Here is a 25,462-nt window from a genome sequence, read left to right as displayed (position 1 = left end):
TTCTTTAGGAAATATGTCGTATAGATGATTGACGCAAAATATGAGTAATTATTAATTAAAACATTGCTCAGCAATAAATGGAGTGTGTCATCTTAATCAAAATTAAAATCATGCCTAACATCTAACACAAATCATCACTCTGCGTGAGACAAGATTAGAAACGATATTCACCGCATTAATATTATCTATTGCTATTGTCCAAACTAAAATGTTGAAATAAGTCGAAAATATCCAAAGTTTGATCAAAAAGAGTGATTTTATTATTATAGGGCTAATACTACAAAGTTTCACTAAGCTAAAAAATTTCAAACAATCGATAGCATTGAAAATTATGTAATTTTTTTTTTAAATATGAAAAAATCCATGAAAATGGAAAATTTTGTATTTTTATTTGAGGGACGTGGCTAATGATTCGGTGTAATGGAACATATAGCTTTATATTATAATTACATATTCGACTCGGCATTGTATATTACTACTGTGATGATTAATTTAATATTTTTACGCTGCGTTTGGTTCAAGGGATTAGGGGTGATTGATTAATTTATCCGGCCCAATCAAGTGTTTGGTTCAATTTTAAATAAACCTATCTTATCCCTCCTAGGTATGATTAGGTTATATTGGGTAGGTTAAAATAATACCTCCTCACCCCCTAGGATTATTTATCCCAATCTTAATACATCCTATTTTTTCGATTTTACCCTTCTCCTAAATTCAAACTCACCACCATTTCTCGCCACCGACCGCCGCCGGCCAACCACAGACGCCGACGCAGTTAGCGACGGTTTGTAAACAAACCGTCGCTATTAGCGACGGTTTGTGTAGAAAGGTTTGTCAAAATACCGTCACTATTAGCGACGGTTTGTTTATCAAACGTCGCAATTAGCGACGGTGTGTTTAAAAAACGTCGCTAAATGTCTAATTTTTAGTAATTAAAATAATTCAAAACAAGATCGGCGACGGTTTATAAAACACCGTCGCTAATAGCGACGGATAGTTTTCCGCCGGCCACTGCCGCCACTGTCGCCGTCGCGAAGGGGAAGGGCAATTTCGTCTTTTCATCAAAAAATTCAAAATTATCCTACACTTAAAAATCTTACCAAACATAATATTATTTTACATCATATTTTACAATTCTATCACAATCATTTTCTTCATCATTTACGTACTAATCATTAGTTTATCCTATCCTTCCAACCAAACGCAGCCTTAATGACACGAGATTAGCAAGAATAAACCAGCCAAGAAGCATGCACTGTGACGTGACGTATTATATGCTCCTGTTTTCAACGCTGACCAATTTTCTGAACCTCTTTTACCATTTACAATTAAAAAATGTTCTTAAAATAATTGGAAAGTGGTTTAAATGTTTTCAAAAAAATTGTTTTTTTTAAATATAATTTTGGATTTTACAAGAAAAAACAACAAACAAAAGGTTCCATTTAGGAAAACCCATCTCAACTAATATGTAAAAAGCGACAAAGCTTTCTCGAGATTTCCATCTGCTATCTCGTGAATTCTTTACGACAACAATAAATCATAGACATTGAACTGAACTAAGGAGTCGATCTCCCTCCTATTGATACTATCAGCGTAAGCTGCATTAGCCGATCATCTTACATATTATATTCATATTTTTAGATATAATTTGTTCATTTTTTTAAATATAATTTTAGCTATTGATTTTGTGTGTGTGCGATTTTTAATGATTTGTTGTGTGAATTGAAGAAATGGCGACGAAGAAGAGCGTGGGATCTTTGAAGGAAGCCGATCTGAAGGGAAAGAGAGTTTTTGTTAGAGTGGATCTGAACGTGCCGTTGGATGATAACTTCAATATCACCGATGATACCAGGATTAGGGCTGCCGTCCCCACAGTCAAGTACTTGACTGCACATGGTGCCAAAGTCATCCTCTGCTCCCACCTCGTACGTGTGTTGTACAAGTTTTTTTCTCCTGGAAGTTTATGCCATTTTTGTTGTAGTTGCGGTCCTCAATTCTTTTTTTGATTAGATCAGTGGTGGATAATTTATTTATAAGTTTTTGTGACTTTTTGTGTGCTCATCACCCTGGGGTAAAAACATGGTGTATAAGGATTGTAATGTTGGGATGAGTCCGTTGTTTGTGTTGCTTCTAGAAGTTTATCAATGATTCACAGATTCTTATCCATGGAGTTATTGCTTTGCAATATGAATATCTTGTAAAGATTGATAAATAGAAGAAAAGTTTTGAAGGTTCTCCTGATGCTAAAATGTGTAATGAGGTGATGCTAGGAATTATTGCATAGAGATGCTTTTATGATATGAAGTGATTAAATAGCATTTACATGGGTTTCAGGGGCGCCCAAAAGGCGTGACTCCAAAGTACAGTTTGAAGCCTCTTGTTCCTAGACTCTCTGAACTTCTTGGACTCGAGGTATGTCGGCCCATAAGTTTCACAAGGCGATCTATTTCTTGTGCAAGTTGTTTTTTTGCTTATCTGATCCCCTTTTTTTTAATTATTATTTCTAGGTCAAGATGGCTAATGACTGTGTTGGTGAAGAAGTTGAGAGGTTGGTAGCTGGACTGCCTGAGGGAGGTGTTGTTCTCCTGGAAAACGTTAGGTTTTACAAAGAAGAAGAAAAGAATGATCCCGAGTTTGCTAAGAAGCTTGCATCACTAGCTGATTTGTATGTCAATGATGCATTTGGAACTGCTCATAGAGCCCACGCTTCAACAGAGGGAGTGGCCAAGTATTTGGAACCATCTGTTGCTGGATTCCTAATGCAGAAGGTTTGTGTCATGTGAACTCTGTTTAGATGTATTGATGTTGTTGTCCATATTTTGATAGAACCATTAATTTCAATGTTTACTTTTCAATATAGTTTCTTCAAACAGTCTGATGCTGTCTACCGTCGGAATAAAAACTTGTTTAGTGATTTTATGCTCTGAATTCTATTCAGGTTAAGAAGCAGCAATTCCTTCTCATAATTGTTGTGTGATACTTATTTTAAAATGGTACTAGTATTACCCAGTTATATTCCCGCTACTTGATTTTGTTTTCAGGAGCTCGACTATCTAGTCGGGGTTGTGACCAACCCGAAGAAGCCTTTTGCCGCAATTGTTGGCGGCTCAAAGGTATCCACCAAAATCAGTGTTATAGAGTCACTGTTACAAAAGGTGGACATTCTCTTACTGGGTGGAGGAATGATCTTTACCTTCTACAAAGCTCAAGGATATACTGTGGGGTCCTCACTTGTGGAGGAAGACAAACTTGATCTGGCAACTTCACTTATGGAGAAGGCCAAGGCAAAGGGGGTTTCTCTCTTGCTACCTTCTGATGTGGTTGTTGCTGACAAGTTTGCTGCTGATGCCAACAGCAAGGTAGGCAATTTTTGTGTGGCATGTGAATTTATTTTTATCTGCACTAGGATAGTTATGTACTTTACTCACACAATTACCATTAAAACGACCATTTTGTTATCTTAAATTTCGAGTGTTTCTATGCTCTGGTAGGTAGTTAACATTGAAAATGGTTGGAGTTGAAGAGCATTTGTACCAATTTGTACTCGAGGAATAAAATGTTTCTTGTTTTTGTTATTTTAAGATTGTTCCAGCATCTGGGATCCCTGATGGCTGGATGGGTTTGGATATCGGACCTGACAGTATCAAATCATTTGGGGAAGCTTTAGATACCACCAAGACAATCATCTGGAACGGACCTATGGGTGTGTTTGAGTTTGAAAAATTTGCTGCTGGAACAGAGGTATGACTTGAAACTTCCATTCAGTGATAAACGACACTATAGCGAATGTTCAAGGGTGTTAGGTTGGGGTGGGGGGGATTGAAGACGAAATTAGCTGGATTTTCTATTTTGTTGGTTTGACATCAAATTAGCCCATCATGTTTTAAATCTATCTGGCTTGGGTTATATATTTTATTTTGAAATTAAAGAGAAAATGAAGAAATATAGACTTGGTAAAAAAAATTGGTCATACCGAACTATAAAATTGTATTCAGAGAATTTAAAAAATTTGTTTTTGCCTGACAGGATTGCCTGAAAATATTAGAACCTTTCTTAATAAGCTGGGCCTGTTCATTGACCAAATAACCTGTTATGTTAACATACAGGTTTAAATCGAGCCGTACTTAATCTGGTTCTGAGTTAACACCCTATTTTTCATTGATGTCATTGTGAGTCATTCGTCCAGCTGAAAAATCACTTCTTTTGGTATCTGGTGCTCCTGATCATCTTTTTCAGGCTATTGCCAAGAAACTAGCAGAACTCAGTGGAAAGGGAGTGACCACGATCATTGGGGGAGGCGACTCTGTTGCTGCAGTCGAGAAGGTTGGTCTTGCAGACAAGATGAGGCATATTTCAACTGGAGGAGGTGCCAGCTTGGAACTTCTCGAGGGGAAAATGCTTCCGGGAGTTCTTGCCCTCAATGACGCTTGAGTGGCTGCTTGCTGTTTTGGTTTTTTCACTGTTCTGTCTTTCGTTGTAGTATTCCCTGGTTTTTACCACATCGCGTTGAGATAAATGTTGTAATAGCTTGTTTGTAGAAACTGTAGTTACAATTTTAATAATAATCGCAACTACCATAGCTCAAGATGAGGGATATGTGAGAATACTTTTTTGATTCAATATAAGGACCTGATGGCCCTTTCAATTTTTTTTTTTTGTTGTTTTATTTCTTAAATTAAAACCTTTTAATTATTGAATGAGACCTGCTTCACTCCTTTAATTTTCAATCTTTTTTTAAAAAAAAATTCGAAAATTGTAGCTTTTAATTATTTTAAATTAATATCATTGTATTTTTTATATATATAAGATGGCGAGAAATTTAAGCTCGGTTAGTGTTTGGTAGATTTTATAAACTTTAAAAACGGTTTAAAAGTTGTTCTATATTTTATACGCTCTCATAATTTGTTTGGTAAAAAAGTTGCAAACAGATTGTAAGCGGTCAAAATAAACTGTTTGATAGCTTTTTAAAAAAAGTTGAGATACAATATTTTTTTCAAAAAAGATTTTATTTTTATATTTTACTTCTCCAAAATATCTTTATATATTTTTAAATCCTCATTTATTTTTCACTTCTTAAATCTCAAATTTATCACTTTGTTTTTTTTCTAAAATTTAAAATATGATTTTGTTCTAATATAAAAAACAAAAGTGTCAATATTTTAAATATATATATATATTATATAGCATTATATTTTTTACGATAATTTTGATAATAAAAAAATCTTATAATACTAAAAAGATTAACATTTTAAACTTATTTAGAATAAGTTCATTTAAACGTTTTATCAACTTATTTATAAAATAAGATCTTACAAGTTATAAGTTCCTAAAATAATTTATAAGATGTAAAAGTTTATAAGAATTTTAAATAATTTTAGTCATAAGTCCTCTTAACCCAACTACCGACTAACTAACTAAACATCTTATATATTCGATGTGATTTGAATTAAAGCTATTGAGAATCTTGGCGTCTCAAACGATAGTATTTTTTATTTATTAATTAAAAAAATATCAAACCTTAATTTTTAACGGTGAAGGGTAATTCAATGCTTTGTTAAGTAATATCATTTATGATATTTTAAATAATGTAACACATGATGTTTTTTAAAAAATATAATTATGGTGATTGCTAGCTCGAAAATTTTATATTAGTTTAGGTGTGTGCGATATTAAATTACTTTGATCAATTATCCACCCCTCCATCGAACTAATTTTAATTCGCCAGTCGGACATTCTGGTGGAAGGTAACAAATAAGCACACAATTTCTTGGATGTGTTGTAATGATCATTCGTCTTCTAAAATATTATTTTTTTATTTGAGTAGGTCTTATGTGAGACCGTCTCACATATTTTAATCTGTGAGACGGGTCAATCCTACCCATATTCACAATAAAAAGTAATACTCTTAGCATAAAATGTAATAATTTTTCATGAATGACCCAAATAAGAGATCCGTCTCACAAATACGATCCGTATGATCGTCTCACATAAGTTTTTGTCCCTTTATTTTGTAGGGAGGAGATGGACAGAGTCCAGTTTTTGGTTCTGGATTGTCTGTTAATGATTGGACATCATCTGCAAGACCGTACTTTCCATAGTATGTGTGGATGTTTAGGATTTTGTGTTTGAATTTACCCTTGCCTCGTCAATTTATGGACATTTATTCATATTTATTGACCACTAGTTCTCATATACCCAGCAATACTTCGTATATAAGCGCCACGGATGATTGGAAATCATATTATTTCCTTGTGACATATCTATTTGTTGACGAAGCCGATGGCAAAAAAGCCTATGACCTTTTTCGATCCGGGTATTTTCTAATATTTTCATATTTTATTGCTGGTTAGTTTTTCTAGTTGAATTTGTCAAAAATAAAATATAGAAGAAGAAAAAGAAGAAGACGATCGCGATGGGACTCGAACCCACAATCTCCCGCTCCGGAGGCGAGCGCCTTATCCATTAGGCCACGCGATCCTTGACCATAAATTTCTATTTATGTTAATATATTGGATTGTTTTGTCTTAGCTGCGAACACTTATTTTATAGGAATATTTTGAAGCTTTTCTAAATCTATAATGATAATTATTGTTGATGCTGACGATTTCACATTTTTAAGGAAAGATATTGACAGTAATATTTCACCTCTCAAGACTTCATTAGAGTTTTTTAACAATAATATCCAAACGAGGAAATTTTTTTTACAAAAAAAAAGAATTCACTGACAAATTATTTCTATACAGACTTGAAACAGAATTTAATTAATAATAATTTGTTAAAAAAATTATTCTTTAACATTGATTATAATTTATAAAAACACTTTAGGGATAAGTGTGTGCTACCAGAATAATGGGTTGAATTAATAAGGCCCAATGTAATAACAAAAACCAAACACCTATTAATTGTAAGTTCAGGCCCATAAATGTTTCAGGCCCACCACGGGCTCTGTTCGTTCTTCTCGCACAAGAAAGCTGTCTCAAAAACTCGTCCCCCGTAGTTCTACTCTGCAAAATTGTAAGCACTTTTGGCAGCTGCATTTCAATCTTTCGTATGATTTGTCCCCTTGATCTATATTATTTGCATTGATTCTAGGAACTTTATCGCTGATCATTCAATATTTTGTAGTTCTAGTGATTATCAAGAAAATAATACTTATTTTTGGCTATGAAACTTTGGGTTTTAATCCTCGTCGGTGCATTTTCTAGATTACCATCTTGTTAAATCCTTAGTTGGTATTCAGACCTATTTTTTTGGATAAATATAAACCTTCTGGCTCATTTCTGTATCCACTTCAAGGCTAATTGTAGATTTTGATTTTTGAATCTTAGTGCCTAATTTTTTCTAGTGTCTGAATATTAGCTGTTAGAATAGTCAGAATGAATGTATGTTTTGTTATGTTTATTCTGCAGTTATTTCTTCGAATAGTTAAGTTCAAATCAATAAATCATGGGCGACAGCCAGTATTCCTTCTCTCTCACTACTTTCAGGTATGCGCTATTGGCTTGATGATTGTTTGTTTCTATAGTTTTTGTTTTAAGTTAATATATATAAACTCAGGTGGTGTTATTTCCCAATAATTGTGCAGCCCTTCAGGAAAACTCGTTCAGATCGAACATGCCTTGACTGCTGTTGGATCTGGTCAAACATCCTTAGGAATTAAAGGTGATTTTGAATTTTATCCCTGCACATTATTTATATAATTAAGTGCAACATACTAGGATCTTCGGGTATGGCAATCATTAGTTGAGACTTGAGAAAGTACCGTACATTCTTGTGAACATGAGAGAATGCTAAAGCGTAAGTATGGCATGAGTTTGGATTTCTTAAGTTTAAGCTTTAAGATTTTGCGTTTTAACAGTCTAGATTCAGCTCAAAACTTGTAGTTACCATGTCTACTAGCTATGACTAATTATTTAAAGGTTTGCGTTTTGGGTTTGAAATTAAATTTTGACGAGGAAAACTTATCAGGATCTCTATCCTGAAATCAACACAAAAGGCATTATTATGGTGCTCATGGAGAATATTTAGTCCTATTTCCATCATTGTTTAAGTAACCTGTGGCTTGCACAATGGAAAGGAAAACATTTACTAAAAAAAATCTTATTATCCTTATGTTTTGGTGGTTGCAGCTGCTAATGGCGTTGTTATTGCAACAGAGAAGAAATTACCTTCAATTTTGGTTGATGAGACATCTGTAAGTATCTTAGTCACGATAATGGGATTGGGATTCAAGTTTTAATGCATGGAACTTTAAGACCTTTTCAGTTGTACTGGAAGAGTACAGATGGACTATCAATGGGATTTAGGTTTTAATACTTGGAACTTTGAGATTTTTTTCCAGTTGTATTCTGGAAGCTTGCAGATGGATATCTGTTTTATTTGTTTTACTCTGTCTTTTAACAAACCAATCGACACTCCCCTTGAGTCCTTGTCATATATCTGTCTCTGTACACTTAGTCTCCCGTTGAACCAGTCAGCAATTTAGAGTTTAGACCTCAAAACTTAATGCTTACTCAATTAATTTTTTACCAATCTCTCCTTATTGACCTTGTTTTCTAGTCGTAAAGTTTGGTGGTTCAAGGTGAACCTTCTATTGATTATCTCTTGCATAAACCAATCGCATACTCTTGGGATTATATTCACTATCAAAAACTTTTTGGTTGCACCCGAAGCAATATTTTTCCTGCTACCTTGTCCTTTAAAACATACTATTCCACATTATTTGAAGCGTGTATTAATTTTTCTACTTTGTGTTATTTGCTGTGCTTCTGCCACAATTTTTTCACTGTCTCACATTTTACCCTTTTTATAATTGGATTTAGTTATGTTGGATGTGATATCCTTGGCTTCTGAGAGTCAGTACTTTTGCAGGTGCAGAAGATTCAGATTTTGACTCCAAACATTGGAGTCGTTTACAGGTTGATGTTCATCATCTGACTTCTATCCTTTGATCTTAATTATGTGTATCACCTCGTCTATTTTTCTAAAAATGTATCTTTAAGAAATTTTATATGTAATAAGCATTTCTTGCAATGATAACGATATTTGCGTCGAGGCCTTTGATTTATAAAATATGGGTATAATAGAGGTGATTTTCTGGTCATGAGTTTTACATCTGATAGGCTAATGTGGATGTGCGCCAGCCTCTATTTTTGATGGAGGGATTTGACAAAAATTATCAATAAAGACCAAATATTTTTAAGTTTTTGCTTTGTATTTTAGGGGATCACAGAGTTAGAATTTACTTTTTTCAAATAAGCTTGGAGCTTTTCATTTTAATATCAAATGAGTCTCCGCTGCCAGTAAATGTCTGAATATCAAATTTCTTCACTTTCTTTATTTTTATTCTCAATGTTTCGTAGATTTATAAGTTATAACAGTTCCCAGATGATTTGACTAATTATTTTCTCATGTTTCAGTGGAATGGGCCCTGATTCTCGAGTTTTGGTTAGAAAAAGTAGAAAACAGGCAGAGCAATATTATCGCCTATACAAAGTACTCATCTGCTCCACATATGAATTCTTTTTCCTTTTTTGGTGTAACTATAACCACTTGCTTCGTACTTCTTTGTTTCTATACAAATTTAGTGATCCGAAGTTTATTTGTCTTTGTATATGTATTTTTGAAGCTTGATGGGAGCCAGAATTTTATTATTTTTACATGCATTTGAAAGTCGTAACTTTGACTTACGACTTTGACTTTAACTATCTTGAAATTATTTTGTTTAGTTGTTAGTAATCAAATCAATCTACTCTGAATGAATTTAATATTCATGAGGGACGATATGATCTATCTGTTTCATCCTTTTTTTCATTACCATTCATCAGGGTGTTATTTTCATGTAAACTTTGGGCTGATTTTCATTTTCATCACTTAGCAACAGCTGGTATTACATCCCAGTTGACTCTTCTGTTTTGGTCGTGTTTAACCAGGTGGTCAATGACTTTCCTTTGAACTCACTGCTACTTTACTTAGGTTTATCTAACTGGCTGTAGCTTTGTTTATTTTCCAAGTAATATGAAAAAGAGTTTCTTTCCCTTTTTCCTTATTTGTGGAGTTTGATGTGGGTGTTTTGTGGTGTATTTGGGGGGAATGAATAAAAGGAGACCATCTTTGGAGCTACTGGGAAGGCTTTGGAGCGCAAAAAAATACAAAACTTTGCGACACTTTTATTGCCTTCTCCATACCATCTATATCTTTATTCGATACCTTAATAATTTTTGGAAGTTGTGGGGTAGCATGACACTAATATTTTCTGCTCGCCCATTCACTTTTTCTACCAATAACTACAGGAACAAATCCCAGTGACTCAATTAGTGAGGGAAACTGCCACTGTTATGCAGGAATTCACTCAATCGGGGTAAGTGTTACATGTTCTCGCATGATTTATCTGGCACTAATGAGGCAAGATTATTTTGTTGATTGTGAGTCCTTTCATGAATGGCAAGTCTACAATTGGTGACTTTAAAAATATTTAATTGATTTGGAGGATAGAAACTTTAACCAGCTTCTGGATATTGACCAGGCAAAACCAGTAAAAATGAGTTGTGACAGTTTTTTTCTTAATGATTGTGGCTGAGATTTTTAATACCGCATCATTTAAACGCGGTACTAACAGGTTCATCGTTCTCCTCTGGCTGTCTGATCATCTATCTGTAGTAGAGAGCAATTTTTTGTTCTTATGATGTGTTACCACCCTATCCATCATGTTATAACCGTTAGTTAGGGCACCTGTGAACATTTTCTCAGGGAGATTTCTTGATAGGTTTCCAAATGATCAATAAGGCAGGAAATTTCGATAGAGAGCCATTTTCGGTAGTTGGTGCTCTTCCTCGAGACTTTCTCATGTTGACCACGAGAAAGAACTTGAGGGAACTTATTTTGAATACATTTTCTTTTTGCTAAATCTTTATTCATGTTTTCTAAATCTGCATGCCTTAAGTCCTGATCAGAGTCATCCTATACTGCCTTATGGATAATCTGTAGGATTAGCTGGCTTGTTACATTTTTTAGCGTGTCATTGTGCTTGTACCATATTTTCTTAGTTTTCTGGCTTTTATGGCAGTGGTGTGAGGCCATTTGGTGTTTCACTCTTGGTTGCTGGATATGATGACAAAGGTCCACAGCTTTATCAGGTATATTAACAACATTAAGTGTTGGAATTGTGTTTTACATTTTCAGTGTGTCTTTTCATCACGAAAGCCGATCCTTTCATTCCAGATATTGCAAGGGAATGTGTATACGGTGGATCTGCATCTCAATGCGTTTATTCACTTTTTGTTGATTTTATGAAATAGGTAGTTACATAATTAGTAGGTGACTTTTTTGGTCGTAGTAGGTGAAGTTTTTAGTCTTCTCCATCCTCTTCAATTTCTAGCTTTTGTGATGGGGCCGGGGGTAATTGTGTGCCGGACTGGCAGCTAAGACATAAATCAAACTTTTTAAAATTGTGCAGCAGTCAAGGTTGTTTTGACAAAAGGGTTAATTGTTGCTCCACAGTAAGCCTCTCCTAATCATTGCATCAACTTGCAATTCATTAGAATTGGATACATGACTGTGGCTCTAACATAAATTGTAGGATCGAACAATTGTTACATTACCATATTTGTTGGCCCAAACCCTCTCTTGCGATCATTCCACCAGTGGATATAATTGTTGCCCGCCACATTGACATCAATTTATAGCTCAGAAGACCTACCTTGGAATTCGTTGCATGTATCTTAATTTCAGCTAATTTTACTAGTGAAAAGAAAGTTATGTGGCATGTCTTGGAAAGAACCATCAACTGGCAATTTCTTTTTCATTTTTTTGGTCACATAGGTGGATCCATCAGGTTCATATTTTTCCTGGAAGGCTTCAGCCATGGGAAAGAATGTATCAAATGCAAAGACATTTCTGGAAAAGAGGTTGGCTAGTATAATGTTTTTACACTACGAAAATCCTGCTGCTTCATAAAAATTTATTTGGCTTTTCCTTGCGCTGTGACGATAGCTAAGGCATAAAGAAATCTATGTTCTCTTCAAGTCTGATTTCATACTTTTGAGGTATTTTGACTGTGCTTTTTCAGTGATTCGTGATTCACTGATTTACTTCTTTCAGATATACTGATGATATGGAACTTGATGATGCCGTGCACACTGCAATCTTGACACTGAAAGAGGGGTAAGGCACCATCTACATGTTCTATTATTTGTTATAAAAATATTTGTGTAACCCTTAAATTTTTGTTTGTAATGGAGGAAGTGAGCATTGGATGTCATTTTTTTCTCCATTTTTTATCGTGAAAAGAAGCACTCGTATTTTACCAGGGTGCATTTTTCTTAAATTTCATATTTTCTTGTTCACTCACAGTGCCACGGCCATGGATTCCTTCATGAAATTGTACTCGAGTTGTAGGAGAAAACATTAGTCAATATTTTATCTGCTGGCATTTTCATGTTTTCATGTTGGATGCTCGACAATTATCTGTCCTATCGACTTTGTTAACGTGATTCACTTTCAGATTCGAGGGACAGATATCTGGCAAGAACATTGAGATTGGTGTGATCGGTAACGACCAAATCTTCAAGTATGCAATTACTTTTCACCTTTTTCCCATCACACTATGCATCTGTTATTCGTTTGTAGCTTGTTGACAATGGAGTCTGCATCTCTTTGCAGGATTCTGACCCCATCCGAGATAGAGGATTATTTGCAGGAAGTGGAGTAGTTTTATGGATTAATCATTTTGAGTCGATTTGAAAACCTTGTAAAACGAGAAATCTTAAGTGGTGTCATGTGTTGTTTATGGAAAATTACTTGTGAATTTGAATACTTCGGGCAGTTCGACTTTTCTTATGGCTTAATCATTTCTTGACATCCAATAATGCCTAGTGATTATTTTTCTTTCCTGCATCTCATTCCAGATAAGCCAATTGACTATTTTTTGAGTTTCCTTGGTTACTGGACTGAGTGGTGTTAGTGTGTGTTCTACTTCGTTCCAGTACTTGTCGAACTGAGTAATAAAGTATACTAGCCTTGTAGGCATGCAATTATGTCCGGTCGATTTTTTTTTAAAGTACTATATTTTAAAAATAAATATCTTTCCACTGTCCTAGCGAATTCCAAGAGTGTCTGACGCTGATCCGCCCCTGTTCATCCTTGGCGGCGTCACCTCTCATCACAGCAAGTCGAAAGCATGCCACCATTAGATTCGTCAGTAAGAACTTCAACCGGGGCAACACCGGGTGAAGGATTGCTGACAGACTTTGGGGGAACTTTGTTATTCATGAAGGTATTCTCAGTCGACGAAGCGTCTAGTTCTAGACTAGGCTATCATGGAGTTCCAGTCGAAAGAGAAATGAGTTAGCTCAGGCACGGGGTGTCAGCTTTCCCGAAATAAGGGGAGATCTGCTGCTTACTGCTCACGGAAACCCTTTATCTTTTTCTGTTGATGATGCTTCTTCATTTCTCCTTTGATGGATAAGTTGATGGATCGTTGACGGTACTGCTTGTTTGTTGACTACTCAAACAAAAGGGTCGAAAGCCCATTCGTCTTTTTCTTTGTGATTAGTAAAGTCCAATAAATAATAGTTTCTTTCATAATATCAGATCAGCTTTTAAAAAGATTATTTGTGTTAAACTCCATTGTAAATGCTTTATAATGAAAAATTGAAAATATAATATAATTTTTCTATATATTTAATAAGTCTTTTAGAATTTTTTTACATAAATTTAATTTTTTATGGAAAAAAAGCCGTTTAAAAATAAAGGTCATTGTGGAGATTTAAAAATAGAACACGATATTATTTACGATTTAAGTCTTATATATAATATTGATACATATCTTTTAATTTTCAAAAAAAAAATTATCACTTCGATTTGTTTCTCAACATTTATTTAACTATTCCAAGGTTATGCGTGCTTTTAATGGATACACGTCATTCAAATAGTTATATTTATATGTTTCAAATTTATATGAAATGAAACAATATAATAGTAATGAATATATTACGTGAATTGATCATGAAAGATACACGAAACATGTGGGTAACATGTAACATTTTGCATCCGATTTTTATTTTTCATTTTGTTTCACACACACACACACATATATATATATCAGGGTCGTTCCTAACAATATTTGTACCTGAGTCTAACTTTTAAAAAGAAACATCTGAATCATAACGTGTGTTCATATTTTTTTTAGTTCCATAACAATTTTTTAAATTAAATTAATACGTCAAAGACAATATAAAAAACTAGAAGAATAAAATATCAAATATGTCCAAAATGATCACTACGAAACAACCCGCCTAACAGTTTTAGAGCTAAAATACTAATCAAGTCTGTATAATCAAGTTGTTCAGTAATTTCTTTCTCAATCGATAACATAGCCAATCTTTCTCGTGATATGATTGATCGGAGAAAAGTTTTGGTGATCTTTATATTTGAGAAACTTCGCTCCGCACTTGCTATTGTACCCGAGATAGTCAACAAGATTTTATAAGCAATATGAGCATTTGAAAACCGGATAAGCATTACATCCACCAAAATTTCAGTCAAAAATCGTAGATTATAGATAATATATAAAGCCCCGAAGAAAGTAAAAAACTACAATAAAAAATTAGAAGCTCGAACAAAGCAAATACAAGAAAATAGACTTATAGCTCCTCACGGGTCTTTCAATCAAACCTAGAGAAGACGCACCGACTGGAGTCGATTAAGGCTTGTCTGCAGATGAATATTTGGAAAGATTATGAAATACATCGATAACACGCTAAACAAGTTCATTTAATAAATACTTGGTTTTGGGCTATCTAGTAACTATACATGTCAAAATGGGCTAACGGGGCGGGCCGGCCCGCAACCCGTCGCAACACGCCATTAGGCGGGCGGGGCGGGCCGGCCCGCCAAAATGACGGGCCTCTAAATGACCAACCCAGCCCAACCCACCTTGGGCCGCGGGTTAGGCGGGCCAACCCGCTTATTATTTTTTTAAAAAAAAATACTTAACAGTAATAAAATAAACATAGAAGAAAAATATATTTCAGTTAAATAGTTTCATAAAAAACTTAAAAACATTGAAATAAGACATTGAAAGCATACAACAATCAACATAATCCATAAAAAATAAAGTGTTTATTCTAATTCACGCAAGATTTCATCGTACACATGTACTAAAAATTAACTCATGTAATATCACCGACCGTAAATACAATGAAATCTTTAAATTTGAATTCCAAATCTTTTTTAGTATACACTTTCTCCAGTTTCTTAAGGATTTGTCCTCACAAGGAAAAAAAATTAACGATATTAAGGGTGTGTCCGCACAAGGCACCTAGCTCTTACCATCTACATTTTCTTAAAAAGTGAGATACATTGGAAGATAACAGAAAGTCGAGGAAACAGACGGTTGTAAATTTCAAAAAAATATTATGTGTTCAACAATACAAATAATTACTTTATTTACTATATTATTTCGATAATTCTAGATTAGTTCGAGTTAAACATTAAAAAAGGGAGGAAACTGGAGAGTATAACATCTTCAAAAAAAATAGAAGCATAGAGATTTTACCAGAGTGATTGAAGTTAGGCACATGAAAAAAATAAGGAATAAATAGGAATTTTTATATAAAACTTAAAAATATAAAATTATACCCTAGTTTGGCGGGCCAGCCCGCAACCCAAACGGGCTCAACCCGTTTGGCCCACCTCCAAATGGGCTGCTATTTTATCAACCCAACCCGCTCAATTTTTATGGCGGGGCGGGCCGACCCGACGGACCTGACCCAATTTGACAAGCCTACTAGTAACTAGTATTATATATAATAATTTTTTTAAAAAAAATTTGGGCCCTAAAAAAGAGATAGGTCTGAGTCGTTAGACTCATTTGCTTCTTAATAGGCACGGCTCTGATATATACGTTGGTAAAATTAAAAAAATGATGTGATACAAACACGTAATTTATCAATATATTCATAGAAAGGTACATTAAATTTAAAAAATGACTGATGATAATAAAATAATAATAGTAATAAAGCAGCAAAAAATACAATAAATTTATGTTTATTTTTCTCTGAAAAATCTCTCAAATTTTCGACAGAATTGATGTAATACAATACGTATCGCATCGATAAAAAAATCTAATTCTTTTTTAAATATATTTCCGTATATCCAGATCGAGTCGATTGCATCATCATAAAAATTTTACGATAACACTTACTACTGAGAAATTGAGTCAACCTATATACATGTGTTGATTTGTTGGTATTTTAAATAAAGAGAAAATTGTATTATATATTTGTTATTTTGCGATTCCAGTATTTGATGTTACTGAATTTCAGTTTTATACTTATATATTACTATTTTTGGTTTTTTAAGTTATATTTCATTGGGAATAGTGATGTGTATTATATACGCCAGCATCGTATTGATGTCACGTTAACAACACATCAGAATATTAACTGAACTTATAAAAAAAATACAACGGACCAATAATAAATTTGAAACACAAAAGACCAAATATACATGGTTAAAAAATCAATTTTTCGATAAATACTATACTATATTTAAAATGCATCCAATATATTATAATCGCGAAAAAAATACATGAGATGTTGCCTAATATGTGTCAAAAGCCTAACTAGCTACACATACATATACATAGATACACAACAACATTCAACACAGACACGAGCAAAGTAAACAGACATACCAACCGTAAACCAAACATAAAACCCAATCACTGAGACTAATGAACTTAAAGTCGAAGTGGAAAATACCACCTACCCACTTGCTTATTTTAGGCGGTCAATTCTATTTTAAAGCCACAGTCCCACGGCAAAAGTACTACTCAACTTTTGAAAATTACTAATGATTTCAATTCATTATTTTCAAGGGATATATCCATTTACATACATAAATCAATAATAGATTTTTTTTTTGTTTAAATTTTTAAACATGTATACATATAGAGAGAGAGAATTGATTTTTTCGGCCAAACTTAAGTTTGATTGAGTGGATTAGATAAGGATAGATTAATAGTCAAATATTTATCGTTAAAATTTTAAGATGTTTTAATAATCATTTTGACCCGATTTAAGATATTATTTTATTAATTAAATAGTTATCTATAAAATTGGATCTTAAACCGGGTCAAAATGATTATTAAAACAAATTAAAATTTTAACGATAAATATTTGACTATTAATTCATCCTTATTTAATCCACTCAACCAAACACACCCATAAAGATCCAACGCGAAACCCTGATGCCAAATACTGTCATTGTACAAAATATTGTAACTGGCGAAAACAATGATTTCAAAGCATTTTAAACGATAAAGCAAAGTAAATATCATATTTTGATCATTATACATAATAACATATACAATTATTGCTCCTAACAATTCAGGCTAAATTTTTTTTTTTAACCATTTGAAAAAGGATGTCATACCATTTTACTAGTGTTTACATGTGAGAATATATATATCTAATAAATGGACTAATTAAAGAGTTTTAATTTCATGTCCAAATTTGACACGATTCCTAAAACTAGACAATATTTTATATCCCAAGATTTAGAGGAGAAGGGGGCCAGATTGGAAAAGAATCCAATGCAACAAAAATTTCTGGCTCCAAATTCACCCCATCGTCCCGTGGAACTGTTGTAACTATTTCTTGTTCATTTGTCTCATTATCAACTCCACTTAGTCCAAGTTCATTTTCTAAGTACTCTAACCACCTTTTGCACTCAGTTTCATCACCGTCACTTTTTTCTCCACTAACTTCACTTTTAGTACTGAATTGTAAGGGATCCAAGCTATCCAGAAAGTCCCAAAAATCGACGTCGGATTCGAGGGGCATTTCGGATTTTCCATCATTTGAGGGACCCGAAGGGTCGATAATGATACTAACATCGGATTTGAGATGCCCCGTTGCTTCATTTGTTGTCAAGGCAGTGCTTTCCTTAGTAGAGTTGGGGTAGTTTGATGCATACGACGATGCCGGGGAATCAATTGTCTCCGTTTCCTCGATGGAGTCGAGTTTGTGACTACGTTTCTCCATGTTTGGTTGATGGACCATTTGATCATCAATCGACTTCTCGATTTGCATTCGTTGCGTGCTTGAACTAGATGTAGGAGATTGAGACGACAAATGCTCCATGTTATTAGCACTTTTCCTAGTCAATCTTTTCTTCAAATGCGTGTTCCACACATTTTTGATCTCATTGTCTGTTCTTCCGGGCAAATGAGAAGCAATTTTTGACCATCTGTACGTAATAAATTCATTCAGCTAATTTATATAATTTCATCCAACGAATATATCGTAAATTACGTTTTTGAATCCATGCACAAGCGCAAGTGGGAATCAAAACTCCTAGTACAATAATCGAGGAAATATTTGACTTTATTTTAGGGATTTTTTCATTTCTTGATCGAACAACAAAAAAAAACTTTGTTCTCTTTATTATTCGACAATTTTTTTAAATACACACACACACACACACACACACACATATATATATATATATATATATATACAGAATTTTGTTACAAAGTTAAAAAAAAAGATTTTAAACTTTATATTTAATATTAAATAAGTTGGTTAATTGTTGAATTAATCAAAATAATAATAATTAATGATTATGAGTTAGTGAGTTGCTGTCACGTACTTGTTTCCAATAGAATTATGGAGATTGATTATAGTTTGCTCTTCTTCAGACGTAAAGTTTCCACGTTTGACGTCTGGACTTAGGTAATTAATCCACCTCAATCGACAACTCTTCCCACATCTCAACAATCCTGCAGCAAACCACACATTATTAATTTTTAATTTCAAAAAAACCCAAAAAAAAAATCAAATATTTTTAAATTAAATCAAATGATTTCTTTCCAATTCTCTTTGATTCACTCTTTATTTGCCCAACAATTATTTTTAATTTACTATAACTTATACATTTGATATTGACGTTCATCGGACGATCTTATGAACTGATATGAAGACATACACATATATGTATATATACATACATATATTTGAAATGCTTTTCATTATTCGTTGATAAAAAAATGAGAGAATTCACTGAATTTAATCTTAATCAAGATTCTATACACATGGCTCGATCGTCAGCTACTACAGGGAAGCACTTCTGAAAATTAGAGAATAACTTCACTTGGTAAATTTAAGAAAATGGAAATTTACTGCACATGCAGAAGAATATCTTGAATTTATTGGAGCCACTCTTAGTGTAAGCAAATGTCAAGTATTTAGAGTGATGTGAATTTTTCGAGCACTATAACAAAAATACAATATTGCATGCATAATGGGAGATTTAATTAGCAAAGACCAATTTTACAAAAGAGGTGGTATGTATATTAAGTTGTGAATGAAGATATCAATAACCATGATTCAAAAACATCTCAGAAACAAATTTTTTGGCCATTTTTCTCAACTCGTCGCCCCTTTCGTCTAACATATATAAACGCGAAAAAAAGGGTTTTCATATACGCACCGGCTTGTTTAGGGAGTGCGCGCCAATTGCTATGCCCATTCTTCTGAACAAAATTGATGAGCCTCAAATCTTCTGCAGGGCTCCATGGTCCTTTCTTGACCTTGCTCTTATCACAGCAAGGGGCTCGTCCTCTACCCATTTTCGTGTTCTTGAGTAATCAGGATTTTTGGGATTGTTAATCATAAAAAATGGAATAAGGTACAACCACCTCGAGTCTTCTTGGTGATATATCTCTCATCATTTCACATTCTCTCTTTATATTTATAGGTATACTTATAGTAAGGAAATGAGAGTGGTCGTGATTTCCTACCTTAATAGTTAGTGGACAAGGGATTTGTTTATTTAATAATAATTAGGTATAAAATATTATTTAACAAAAAAAGTTAGGAAGATACTAAATAATATTTTAATTCTTGAGTATATGGTTTGTCAAAGATTCAGATAAATGTCAATTTTAGTTTAGGAAGTTAAATATATTGTCTATTCTAGTAGATAAATCATTCAATGCACAAAAAAAAATTATAATAAACATTGAAATTCCAAATCCAAAGTGGTGATTGAGAGTAGAAATATTTTTTTACGCCATAAATTAATAGGGTACTCCAGGTTCGCAATTAATTAAGAATCTGTAATGCTATTTTTCGAGGCTAATTAACATTAAATATACCTCATTAAAGAAATAACAACTTATTTATAATAGATAAATTATAAAGACGTGGTTAATTTGTGTACCAATGTATGAAATTATATAAGAACAAACAGTTGGAACAGAATATTTGAATTATATGACTTGCACAATTAGAACTGATATTCAATGATAAAACTTTCAGGTCAACTACGAAAATGGTGATAATCCGACTCTTCATAAATGCACGGTTATAGTCCATCTGATATCAAGATATCAAGCTTTGGGTAATATCTCGGGTTTGAGAATAAACTCCAAAGAAAAAACATGTTTATTGAGTGAGTTTCTCTGTTTCTGGCTAGGGAACTATTAGATTTAAGCATTATGATCAATGCCCGTAAATTGGAAAAAGTAAATATTCTATATAATTACTTACCTTAAAAATGCAACTCCTTCCTGTAGACAAGCTCAACAAATGGAGCAGACAAGTTTGATAAAAGATTTTAAGGAGGCAAAGAAACATGTTTTCTTTGTAATGTATTAAATGAGGTATTTGTCAAATTTGGCGGAAGTTTGATAGAAGATGGAAGACGCATCACACGGACAAGGGGCCTCCTTCTTCGAGTTTTCACTCATCTTATAAGCATTTGAGTTCTTAGTTCTATAATATTTGTGCGGTTTTTGTTTTCATGTATTAAGAGAATGTGTTTTCTTTGAGAACATAGTGAATGAGTAGTACACCATAAAATATTATAGTGGAAATCTTTTCATCTTGCTCGTGGTTTTTACCCTAATAATTTTTAGGGGTTTTCCACGTGAATCTCGGTGTCCAGTTTATTCTTTATTTTCGGGCTTTATTATCTCAAATTACCGCAAGTGGTATCAGAGCTTTGGTTTAAAATTTTTAAAATTCTGAGTATGTTCTGTGTTTGCAGCCTAGACTGATCTTCCACATCAGAAAAGATTTTTTTTAGATTTTTTATTTAAAGCGAGATTATTTTGTCCAGTCTACTAAAATTGTTGTAGACATAATGGCAAGAAGGTACGAGATAGCAAAGTTCAATGGAAGCAATTTAATGTTGTGGAAAATAAAGATACAAGCAGTTTTAAGAAAGGAGAATTGTTGGCAGCTATTGGAGATAGACCAGCAAAGATTACGGACGATGGAAAGAGGAATGAGATGAATGATAATATTGTTGTCAATTTACACTTGGCTATAGTAGACAAAGTTTTGTCAAGTATCTCTGAGATAAAAACAACTAAAGTTATCTGGGATACTCTGACAAAGATTTACGAGGTCAACATTTGTTTTCAAATTTTTAATTTTTTTCACTTTGTCATATTCATTAAATCAAGTTTCCTGAATCAAAATGGGCCAACTATTGATCATTATATGATATAACTTGATTTTTTTTCTATTCTCGACATGATCAGTATATTTAGTTGTTTGGTGCAAATGATGAGAAATTATTATATATTTTACTCCATTCGACGTTTGACTCAAGTAAGTTAAAATTATAAATCGTTATATTATATTACATAAATATAAAAAACCACATATTATACAAATTTCATCATCTCAGTCCACGATCCAATTAAACTGCCTTAGCATTTTCTTATATGTATAAGCTTTATGTATTAACTGCGTATGGGTGAAAATATAATTTCGTTTTCTCTCCAATAAAAAAGCAGTAAAAAATGCAAACCAATTAAAGGAAATAATGTTTATATTATTATTTTAAAAAAATAGTAAAAAAAAAAAAGAAGAAGAAGAAGAAGAAGAGAGAGTGAGAATCGAAGTATGATTCGCTGCATGCACACGCAGGGCTGCAGTCGTGTCCAAGTAAAGTAAAAGGAAACCCGAATTCCAAGTCTCCAGTGAAGTGATTTAGGTCACCTGTTGCACCTTTTTTTTCTACCCTTTCAATTATTATTATTATTATTTCAAGCGTAGAATGTATAATAACTCCACTTGAAAAAATGGACCCTACAAGTCTCATCGCAAGTCCATCTAATTACGCGATTAATTATGACATATATATTTTCTGAAAGATATATTAATCTTTTATGACTCTGCAAATAGATATGGACGAGTCAGAAAAAAGGTTTAAATTTTTTTAAAAAAATTAATTTTTTTTAGGGAAAACAGTAACGAATATTAGATAGAAAGTGAGAAAATATAATTATTTTTAATTAACTAGTTAATAAATAAAATGTAAAAACTGAGGGGTAGCGCGACGGTTCCGTCGCTGAATAGCATATGTGTTTAGTGATTTCGTTGGCGTTCATCTTCCCAATGAGAATTGGGATGAGATTGGTCACGAGAAGCTACAAATCTCATATTAATGGGGCTGCTAAGATTTGTTAGTTACTACTCCCTTTGTTCTTACCATAGCTTGATCTCTGCTGTATACTCCCTGAATATCAAATTTCGCTTAGACAGATATTTTGTATTTTACTTCATATAGTAACAGAATAGATTCACATTTTTTATTCATGAAAAATCTTTTTCTGAAATATATGTACTCTGAAGTTTAGTGTTGTCGACAAATAGGGTCTGGATTCACTTATTATAATTTAATTTTTTAAATAGAAAACTATGATTTAAAATTTTAGTCTTGCCCTCTATATATCTTTGTTATTTTAGTCATTTTTTAATGTACTATTGATGTGGTAAATATGCGGAGCCTATGTGACTTTGACGTGACGGTCAGGGCTGGAGGCACACTCTTATGGGTTTTAGCTCGAGTGACCCAATTTTTTTAAAAAAAATTTATATATAAATTTTGTATAATTTTGGAATAATATGATATTAGTACGGGTAGATCATTTTAAAATATTAAAAGATTGTAGAGTTTAAAATTCTAATCCGGACAGAGCCATACTTCTGGGTCTGTCACTGATGACGGTGATGTATGCAATGTCACGTAAACATTTCTGATAAAAAAAAATGACTAAAATTGTTTTTTTTAACAAAATTTAAGATGCATACTTAAAATTGAAATTTAACAATATAGAAAACCAAAATTATAAAAAAAAACAAATGTATTAAAATAAATTTGAAGTTTTTTCGTTGTTTTAATTTTAGTATATAAGGGCATGAACTACGCATAAACTCATATATACATACATATACATATATATATATACGTATATATATACCTACACACATATATATACATACATATACCTGAAGGAAGCTCCCTCTGCTCTCTCTAATTCTTGAGTTAGGGAAGCGAACATACAAATTTCAAGGTTATCTTTTTTCACCATTTGATATCTTTATTTTCCTTTTAGTTAGTAGGGTTTTTCACTAACTTGAAGACTTTTTGGTGCGAACAATTCAGTCAAGAAGATGTAGAGATATTTTAAAATTCATAATGTAAACTTAAGCATTACGCACTCATGACGAGTGTTGAATCCATTCATAGAATTTCAAAGGAATTAACTATATATTTAACCTGTACGATTAATTTAAATAAATAATTTTTTAAAGAAATTAACCATTGAATTAAAAATCTTTTTTTTTTCAGTAAACATAAATAAATATATGTGTGCTTGACCGATTCAAACTAAAAAAAAAATTCTGAAAAATCTCAATCAACAAAAAACTTAACTTGGAGACAAATTAATCTCGTCCAAGTATTGGATTATTCTAAAGGTTACAAGACATTATTGGTCGAATTTCACCTTTTGGGTAGGTAAGCTATTGGTGCAAGGACAAAGGCAAATCAACAGCTGAGGACAACATAAACATATATCGATCACTCGAATATATTTGACGGGCAATGATTTATATTATATTGTTATATAAATTACTAAGCATATTAAATTAAAATATAAGCAACCTATTCTTAAATTTTTTTTTTTAATATTAAACTTTTTTTTTTATATCTAAATGGGATATCGAATTATTGAATTGCACACTAGTCCAGAGTTCAGATTACATGAATTAGGTGTAGACGGTTAGAACCACCATAGTCAAAAGAAGTGCGAATTGTAGATTTTTTGGGCAGATATTCTATGATGGGAATTGTACTTTTATTTATCTTTTCATTTAAATTTGAATTGACAAAGTCAATTGAAATATATATTTATATTTTCTTTTTTGACCTAAAGACAAAGGAGTTGAATTAGGCGTTGGTTTAGTTTCTTTCTATATATATATATATATAAATATATATATATATATATATCTATACTATTATATTAAGTGTGATGGCCTTGAAATAACTACTTTTGAGGACACCAAAATATTTAATTCCATAATTACCCTTCTTACCATACTTAAAATCTTTTCAAATCACTCCATATTTTAAATAGAAAAAAATCAAAATAAAACTTCCTTTTTAAATCGAACAACTTTTCTAAATCGAAAATAATTTCGTGTTAATTATTTAGTATTATTTGATCAAATTAAAAATAATAATAGCACATGCAATGCATGTGCATCTTTTACTAGTTATTTATTAAGGCTGAGCACCTTATAAAAACTGTCAAGGAGGACACCATCTTTTTTTTCCAGTTTTACCCTTAGAGTTATAGTAATATTACACTTTTGTTTTTTTATTCTTTTATTTCAATACACACTTTTATTTTTATTTCAATCATTCAAATATCAATTGAGTCTCTCCATAATTTGTCAATTTTCACTTTATTCCATCGATAATGATAAAAAAAATTGTACACACACGCAACGCGTGTGCAGAGTAACTAGTATATATTAAAAATTCATATCACATATTTAATATAATTGTATCATCTTTATCATAACAAAATTTTATGAATCAATTCGTCTATTAATGACCGTGGTCATGATTCATATATGTAATAATCATTATTTTGCGTGTATGTCATTTATATATTACGCATTTCTTGCAGTTATCAATGTGAACAAGAAAAGAGGATCAGAATTTTCGAGTAAGTGGTTAAGATTTTAAAATGAATGTGATATATTTAAAAAAAAAAAAAACCACATAATGTATTGAAAAGCAATAAATAGATTTAAACAATTACTTACGTGTGGATGCTGCATCGCTGTTGATGGATGCCTTGAAATTACATTCACCTATCAAAATTTTCAATGATTCCTCCTTAGAAAATAGAATGGTATTAGTTAGTCTGCCAAGTTCAACAGGTGAGGTGAGTCGCTGACTACCTAGTAGAACTTTTTTATCATCGGAAACGACTCACGAATAGGCGTGAGACCAACTCCGTCGGTTAGCAACGACGAAACACATATTTATAAAAAAGAAAGAAGAAGAAGAAGAAGAAAAAAGTATTACAAAAAATTCTGAGCTGCTGAAAAATATTCATAAAAACGTGGACAATCCAATAATATTC

At 32.6% G+C, this 25,462-nt stretch overlaps 3 protein-coding genes and 1 non-coding gene across 6 annotated transcripts; 2 read left to right on the top strand and 2 right to left on the bottom strand.

Moving 5' to 3' along the window:
- The first annotated feature begins 1,437 nt into the window (after nt 1–1,437).
- Nucleotides 1,438–4,656, top strand: LOC140834731 (phosphoglycerate kinase, cytosolic-like). Of its 2 annotated transcripts, none has more exons than XM_073199815.1 (7): nt 1,438–1,593; nt 1,729–1,925; nt 2,335–2,412; nt 2,508–2,768; nt 3,042–3,359; nt 3,583–3,741; nt 4,237–4,656. In XM_073199815.1, the coding sequence occupies exons 2-7, from the start codon at nt 1,731–1,733 to the stop codon at nt 4,429–4,431; spliced, it is 1,206 nt and encodes a 401-aa protein (XP_073055916.1). In that variant the 5' UTR covers nt 1,438–1,593; nt 1,729–1,730; the 3' UTR covers nt 4,432–4,656. The 2 variants fall into 2 exon arrangements, with proteins under 2 accessions (XP_073055916.1, XP_073055917.1); XM_073199816.1 differs by having other exon boundaries at nt 1,464–1,598.
- Nucleotides 4,657–6,404: 1,748 nt separating this feature from the next.
- TRNAR-CCG (transfer RNA arginine (anticodon CCG)) lies at nt 6,405–6,477 on the bottom strand. The gene has a single exon. It is a non-coding gene; the product is annotated as a tRNA-Arg (tRNA).
- A 427-nt stretch (nt 6,478–6,904) lies between these two features.
- LOC140834729 (proteasome subunit alpha type-2-A) lies at nt 6,905–12,866 on the top strand. Of its 2 annotated transcripts, none has more exons than XM_073199814.1 (12): nt 6,905–7,014; nt 7,410–7,487; nt 7,586–7,662; nt 8,130–8,194; nt 8,872–8,918; nt 9,420–9,495; nt 10,293–10,360; nt 11,066–11,135; nt 11,821–11,906; nt 12,100–12,162; nt 12,503–12,568; nt 12,661–12,866. In XM_073199814.1, the coding sequence occupies exons 2-12, from the start codon at nt 7,447–7,449 to the stop codon at nt 12,707–12,709; spliced, it is 708 nt and encodes a 235-aa protein (XP_073055915.1). In that variant the 5' UTR covers nt 6,905–7,014; nt 7,410–7,446; the 3' UTR covers nt 12,710–12,866. The 2 variants fall into 2 exon arrangements, with proteins under 2 accessions (XP_073055915.1, XP_073055914.1); XM_073199813.1 differs by having other exon boundaries at nt 6,932–7,048.
- Nucleotides 12,867–17,385: 4,519 nt separating this feature from the next.
- LOC140833565 (transcription factor MYB63-like) lies at nt 17,386–19,735 on the bottom strand. The gene is made up of 3 exons (XM_073197897.1): nt 19,495–19,735; nt 18,655–18,784; nt 17,386–18,252 (listed from the first exon to the last, which is right to left on the bottom strand). The coding sequence occupies exons 1-3, from the start codon at nt 19,631–19,633 to the stop codon at nt 17,547–17,549; spliced, it is 975 nt and encodes a 324-aa protein (XP_073053998.1). The 5' UTR covers nt 19,634–19,735; the 3' UTR covers nt 17,386–17,546.
- Between the last annotated feature and the right edge of the window lie 5,727 nt (nt 19,736–25,462).

The sequence above is a fragment of the Primulina eburnea genome, chromosome 6 (genome assembly GCF_022965805.1).
Source record: "Primulina eburnea isolate SZY01 chromosome 6, ASM2296580v1, whole genome shotgun sequence".
NCBI classification, from domain to species: domain Eukaryota; kingdom Viridiplantae; phylum Streptophyta; class Magnoliopsida; order Lamiales; family Gesneriaceae; genus Primulina; species Primulina eburnea.
Note: the sequence above shows the minus strand (reverse complement) of the source record. Positions and strands in the feature narration are given on the sequence as shown.

What these genes read in the sequence shown, in the direction of transcription:
- LOC140833565 (XM_073197897.1), bottom strand. Translation starts at nt 19,633, where the DNA reads ATGGGTAGAGGACGAGCCCCTTGCTGTGATAAGAGCAAGGTCAAGAAA. An exon ending in CGCACTCCCTAAACAAGCCG is followed by an intron (nt 18,785 to 19,494) that starts GTGCGTATATGA and finishes GGTTTGCTGCAG; the next exon opens with GATTGTTGAGATGTGGGAAG. An exon ending in CATAATTCTATTGGAAACAA is followed by an intron (nt 18,253 to 18,654) that starts GTACGTGACAGC and finishes TATTACGTACAG; the next exon opens with ATGGTCAAAAATTGCTTCTC.
- LOC140834731 (XM_073199815.1), top strand. Translation starts at nt 1,731, where the DNA reads ATGGCGACGAAGAAGAGCGTGGGATCTTTGAAGGAAGCCGATCTGAAG. An exon ending in CTGAACTTCTTGGACTCGAG is followed by an intron (nt 2,413 to 2,507) that starts GTATGTCGGCCC and finishes TATTATTTCTAG; the next exon opens with GTCAAGATGGCTAATGACTG. An exon ending in CTGGATTCCTAATGCAGAAG is followed by an intron (nt 2,769 to 3,041) that starts GTTTGTGTCATG and finishes TTTTGTTTTCAG; the next exon opens with GAGCTCGACTATCTAGTCGG.
- LOC140834729 (XM_073199814.1), top strand. Translation starts at nt 7,447, where the DNA reads ATGGGCGACAGCCAGTATTCCTTCTCTCTCACTACTTTCAG. An exon ending in AACATCCTTAGGAATTAAAG is followed by an intron (nt 7,663 to 8,129) that starts GTGATTTTGAAT and finishes TGGTGGTTGCAG; the next exon opens with CTGCTAATGGCGTTGTTATT. An exon ending in ATCTTGACACTGAAAGAGGG is followed by an intron (nt 12,163 to 12,502) that starts GTAAGGCACCAT and finishes ATTCACTTTCAG; the next exon opens with ATTCGAGGGACAGATATCTG.